Source organism: Leptosomus discolor, chromosome 2, assembly GCF_034619465.1.
Source record: "Leptosomus discolor isolate bLepDis1 chromosome 2, bLepDis1.hap2, whole genome shotgun sequence".
Lineage (NCBI taxonomy): Eukaryota > Metazoa > Chordata > Aves > Leptosomiformes > Leptosomidae > Leptosomus > Leptosomus discolor.
The window spans coordinates 117,328,366-117,334,365 of NC_141392.1; the positions used below are offsets into that span (position 1 = coordinate 117,328,366).

A 6,000-nucleotide genomic window follows, 5' to 3' on the forward strand; every position below is an offset into this window, starting at 1 on the left:
GTGACTTCTATATGCATCATATTCTCCTTATTTTTTCTTGATAAGAAAAAGAAATAATAGGCCATTTTTCAACTGCGTAATTTGTCAGAGGTCACTTGAATTCAGTGTAAATATTCCGTTACACACAAGCTGAGCAGCTGACTTAAAATTTGTAAGTCCATAACTCTACGTATTACCTCTCAAAGGTTTTAATCAAAGGTATTAAACTACTGAGCTAACCTTGAAGTCATGGAAACTTTGGCAGAGGGTGGATCCCAAGAAATTTAAGTGAATTAGTCGCATTTCATGTGGAAAATTGGAGAGAAATATGCATGCATTAAGGAAATATGCAAGCTAATGTTCTAGATGTTTATTGTTTCCATGTGTTTATTTCTAAACAGAGTAATATAAGAAACTCACTTTGGGCATATGGAAAAAATATAGAAAAATATCTGACAAATATGGGGAAGCAGACCTAACATGAGAAGCTTTTTGAGCTTTTTCTTCAGTTCTTTCCATCTACAGGAGTGATTTTTAGTAGTGAGTTCCTGAGGCTGCTGATGTTACTGATTGGTGTGCTGCTTGATCATTCCTCACTCTGCTTTCTGCATTTCCCTTTTCCCCTTCCCTTCCCTTCCCTTCCCTTCCCTTCCCTTCCCTTCCCTTCCCTTCCCTTCCCTTCCCTTCCCTTCCCTTCCCTTCCCTTCCCTTCCCTTCCCTTCCCTTCCCTTCCCTTCCCTTCCCTTCCCTTCCCTTCCCTTCCCTTCCCTTCCCTTCCCTTCCCTTCCCTTCCCTTCCCTTCCCTTCCCTTCCCTTCCCTTCCCTTCCCTTCCCTTCCCTTCCCTTCCCTTCCCTTCCCTTCCCTTCCCTTCCCTTCCCTTCCCTTCCCTTCCCTTCCCTTCCCCTCTTCTCCTTTTCCCCTTCCCCCTGTCCCCTCCCATGTTCTGACTCCTAGCTCTCTAGGTAGCACCTCAGAGCCTTCTTCCTTGGCCACCTCCCTCTTTTTGACCCACTTGGGTTTTTTACACAGGCAGCAGAACGTTTCATCCTTTCAGCAGAATCAACCAAAGCACAACCACGTGCTTTCCTTCCCACCTGTTAGCACCTGCAATAGCACCTGCTCACTGATATCTATATTCACACGATGGATGATATTTTTCTTATTTTTTTAATTCTCTTCTGATTATTGTCATTACTTTCTCCGTTGAGTTCAAAACCCATTCCTACCTCTTCATCCAATTGCCAAAATATTACATCATCCCTGCTTTCTTCTCCTTTTCCTTCACAGCAGCCACTCCAAATACGTTTTCCAATAGTCTTTTTGTCTGATATGAGCGCTGAGAGAATGGGAGTGGCATGGTTATACTGCACAAGTGCTATCTATGCCTTTTGTTCCTCCTCGGGCGTAACCTAGGACTTGTCTATATTCTCTGTTCTCAAGCATTGGCCACTTGCTGGCTCGGGAGTGAGACATTTGCTCTGTAGCAGAAGAGAGGGGGTCATTTAGCTCCTCTTGTGGTTACTTCATGTGGCAATCTGCTTCTAGGTAGTTGATGCTTTCTTGTCGGTCAGGTGGTATAATCTCCCAATTCTGGTACTGAAGAAGATCTTTAGGAATGACTTTGAGTTGATTTATTATAAGTGGGTATTCTTGATGAAGTAAATAAAAAAATTATGTACAAACATAATTGGAGGGCAGGGGATGCCATAGCCTGTGCCATTTCTGACAATAATTCCTGTTGAGCTCAGCTTTGTACAGCAGATAAAGAACGCATCTGGAGAAAACTGTAGTGCTGGACTGACCGCAGAGTCAACCCAACCCTAGTAATACAAACTGTGTGAACAATATTGAAAGGAGGTGGAAAAGATGAACTGTAAAGATAATTCTTTACTTTCACTGTCTTTAGAGATTTGCAACTAAAACACACTGGACTGAATACCAAAGTTTTCATTATTTGTTGCAATATTACTGAAACATTTGAGATCCTTGGATTCCTGTTGTGCTAAGTGCTGTAAAAACAGAGAAAAAGATACGTGGAGGAATTTACAGTCTGGTTACAAGACAAGAGACAACAGATAGCTATAGGGGAATGGGGAGCACGGGGAAACTGTAAAATAGTTTTGGTCATCATGACAAACAGTGATCTCAGCACTCCAGCATTCTCACTAGTGTTAAATGTTTTGTAGACATCATGGAAAACATTGGGTGGAAACAGAACTCCTGTTTGTTATTATAAACAGAGCATTCAGAAATCTTTTTGTATTCTGTTACAATTGTAGAGCAATCCTTTTAAAATTGACTGATACCAAGTTCCCTCATTGTGTAGCAATGGAATGAGTAACTTAATACAAATAAGTAGAGCACTGGGGTTGTGAGCTTTGTCTTGCAAACAAAATTCCGAGTGATATACACAAGAATAAGGCTTACTGAGCAAAATGTAGCTTTGTTGAAACTAAGCCTTTGGCCAGGACAAAGACTGTAGTTAGGACCGTGCCATGTCATAGGCATAATGTTATAAAAATAAATGTATTTTAAATATGAAATAGTAACTCTAGATAATTTTGTAGAAAGTAAACTGCATATATTCTTTGAAATGCCTGGGACCATGAACTTTGACTGCTGGCTCCAGGTCCACACAGAGGGGAAAGGTACACGATTGAGTTAGAAACCTGGAAGAAACCTTGTTTCTTCTGCCAACAGAGGCCAAGGTGGTAACCTGCGGGATCAACAGGCATGTTATTACCAGTTTCTGCTCAGCATACTCTTATTCACCCCGCTACTATGGGTCTTGTGCTTCCCATGAGACGAGTATTCAAGTCATAAAACTCCATGACTAAGATCCTAATGCAACTGAATAACAATTTTCTGACAACACACCATTTCACCATTTATTTGGAAAGGAAACTGTTTGCAGGTTCTGTTTCACTGCTGCATTAGCAAAGGAGCAGTTTTTAGCATAAAATTGCTTTTCAAGCGATGTATAGCACTCGGAAAAATATTCTAGATGATCAAAGGAGAAGCAAAATATGTCAACATACCCAATTTTTCTATCAGTGTTTAAATTCCTGCACAGGAACACATAAATCCTAAGTGGCACAGTAATGAAACTACTGGACTCAGTTTAAACATCTCTCTGCTCAGCTCAATACAAAACCTGAAGCACTGGGGCACTGCAGGAGTTAACATCAGGAGCTAAAGGTCTGTTAAGTTGTGGATGTCTAAGATGAGATCCAGAATAACACAAAGTTGCCCGGAACACAACTGATGTGAAACATCTAAATCCAAGAATAATAACTGGGATTGTTACAGGGTCCTAAATATTCTGGTAAAAGCTTTAAGTGTCTACAGTTTGGTTGCAGCATGTGCTTTAAGGCAGCTTTTACCGCAGCTGAATGTTTTGAAACCATGTCCTCAGAAAACAATGCATGGCACCCAAGCTGCCTGATGCATAGGCAATGTTAAATCCAATATGGAGCATAACAGCCACAGCTACACTTAAAATACAAAGTCGAGGGAGAAGATGGGGAATTCAGTTCAGCAGCTTCTGCTTCTGCTTCCCAGGACTGTGGGTCGCCCAGCAGATTACACAATCAGACTTGGTTAAGTGTCTGTCTGGCCCCATGAATCTTGAATTCTTGGCTGTGGCACAGAACAGATTTCAACACCTTCCCCCTTTCCTCTCTGTGTGTACATGCTCACATGATTGCACAAACAAAGCGTGGTGCATAGCCTGCTGTTCAGAGCACTGGGAAATGGGAGCTGAGGATTCAGGCTTTCTGTAGCTGGAGGGGTACCTGAACTCCAGGTATGTTCCTCCTGCTTCTGTGCTCTCCTTACAAGGCTGTGGTGTTGCAACAATGAACTCTTCTCCAAGGTTTCAAAGTGAGTGAGGTGGTCTATGAATGTTATCAGGAAAGGGTGAATCTGTATGTGAAGGAAAAATTAGAGTGACACCACAGCTGAATTAGTAGTTTCAAAATAAATTGTCTAGAAAAGAAAGCTAACGTTGAATAGCCTGTGTGTCCTGTGGAGCTTGCCATGCATATCTGAGTAGTGTAATGCAACATATGAATACAGTTATCAACTGATAGAGTTCTGATTAGTGCAGTTGACATCAACCTATGGCTGAACTGGTTCTTCAAACATTGTCAAAGTAGCCCTGATCTGGGTTGTCAAGTGCCTCTCCAAGATCCAACAAAAGCAGGAACAAAGCACCAGTAATTGTTACCATGTTTATTTGATGTTTCTTAGTTTCATAAAATATTTATGTTCCAATGAAAAAATACATGCATAAAATATGTGAATTCACGATTAAGATGGGAGTGTTGTCACTGCATCTCCACAAGGTAAGACAGATACACAATCCAAATGCAAATCCTAGGGAGATGGCAACTGCTTTTTCTGCTTGGTCCGTGCTTCTTTCTGCCTTCTACGCCCCATCCTCCTTTCTCCTTTCTCGTTCCTCTGGTTAGAATCCTGGATCATCTTGGATATGGTTTTTAAAATGGCTGGAAAGGGGCAAATGCTAGACCAAATGAGATGGCTAATTTATTCTAATCAAATTCAAAACACTTAATTAGTGCAAAGTTCAGATTACGGAAGTCAGCCAAGTCTCTGTTTCTGTTGGAGCCTTAGCACATAGATTTCTTTACTGTTTATGATTTTTAACTGTACAAGCCCATCAGAAACATATTCTTCCTCTCTAATTATTATTTTTTTTTTTTCCCCAGATAAAAAGATTAGGGCTTTGGGTGCAGGGGAGGGGTTTGGGGCTTGCAAAAATGATGGGAGAAGTTTAACTAGGATAGTTCATTGCCTTTTGGCTAAGAAGCTGGAAACTGAAAAGCCATTGCTGGCTGTTAGTGTCACCTCCTGTGGGGAAGCCTGTTGTGCCATCTGTACACATACACCCAGGAAAAGTTCTTACAGTAGACAGAGGCACCATAAAGTCAAGCTACCCATGGTTACATAGTCTAATAGCAATTAATCAATACCCGATACCGCCTCTGCTGTCTGGTGTTAGTTCAGGTTCAGATGCCAGCATCCATTTGTGCAAAGCTGTTCCTGAAGAAATACAGTCCGACAGGCATGATGCATCAGAGCGGTGCAGCTTGGCGGGGCTGAGCTGCTGAGCAAGGCTTCCTTGGGCGGGCAGTAGGGCATGGCCAGGGACTTTGTGGTGAGGAAAGCCCATAAGCCTGCTTGAACGTGCCCACAGGCATGATCTCGGCCTGTGACTTCATGATTTGTCACTGAGCCTTTCCCATCTACTCTGGGCAAAAACTGGGTTGCACTGTTTCACCCTGGACATGGTGTTAGGATTATGTTCCTTCTCATTCTTGCAATGGCAAAGGAGAAAGGGAGGGAGAAGGAAGAAAGTGAAGAAGAATGTTGCCTGATACGGCACAGCCTGATCCTTCCCTTTTGTTTGTTCTCTGCAGTATAAAGGAGAAGCAGCAGCCCAGGTGAATGGGAATGGGGTTCAGCTATTGCAGAGGTCTCACTGCAAACCTGTATTCTGTTTCATCTGCACAACTGTGAAAATCACTCGAAAGATGCCAACATAAAATATCGCAGCTTTTAATTGAGTTCGGTCTGTCCAAAGTCCTTAGGCTTTTTGAAAATCACAACCTTATTTTCAGCATAGAGCTCCAGCATAACACTCAGAGCTGAAACAAAAGGCTAACCTGGATGAGCCTGATTTACTTAAAGGGAAAATAATCTACTTTATTTCAAAAAAAAAAAAAAAAAGGAAAGAACAAGAGCAATAAGAGAGCACCTCCCTGCTCTACAGCTGCAGACTCCTTCTCTGACTGATCTGTCCTTTGAGAAACACTTGCAGGTTGTTCTTGTCCACCACTCCTGGCTAACTGCTGGAGCTGACTCCTTCCACATGGTTTCCAAGGATCACTGGGCAATTAGACTTTGTCTCTTGGACTAATATCACCACAACCCACCTGGATCTATACGCTATTGGGGCAGCAGAGGACTGCAATTGCACTGGCAAATGCCGACAAGAG

General features: G+C 42.2%; 1 protein-coding gene across 1 annotated transcript in view; it reads right to left on the reverse strand.

Moving 5' to 3' along the window:
* The window catches only part of LDAH (lipid droplet associated hydrolase), a 165,508-nt gene extending 160,334 nt beyond the window's left edge, over positions 1-5,174 (reverse strand). Inside the window, exons 1-2 of the mRNA XM_086460479.1 lie at positions 4,982-5,174; positions 1,503-1,629 (exon numbers count right to left, since the gene is read on the reverse strand). Coding sequence (XP_086316605.1) covers positions 1,503-1,629; positions 4,982-5,174 — 320 coding nt within the window. The remainder of the gene's footprint in view (positions 1-1,502; positions 1,630-4,981) is intronic.
* Between the last annotated feature and the right edge of the window lie 826 nt (positions 5,175-6,000).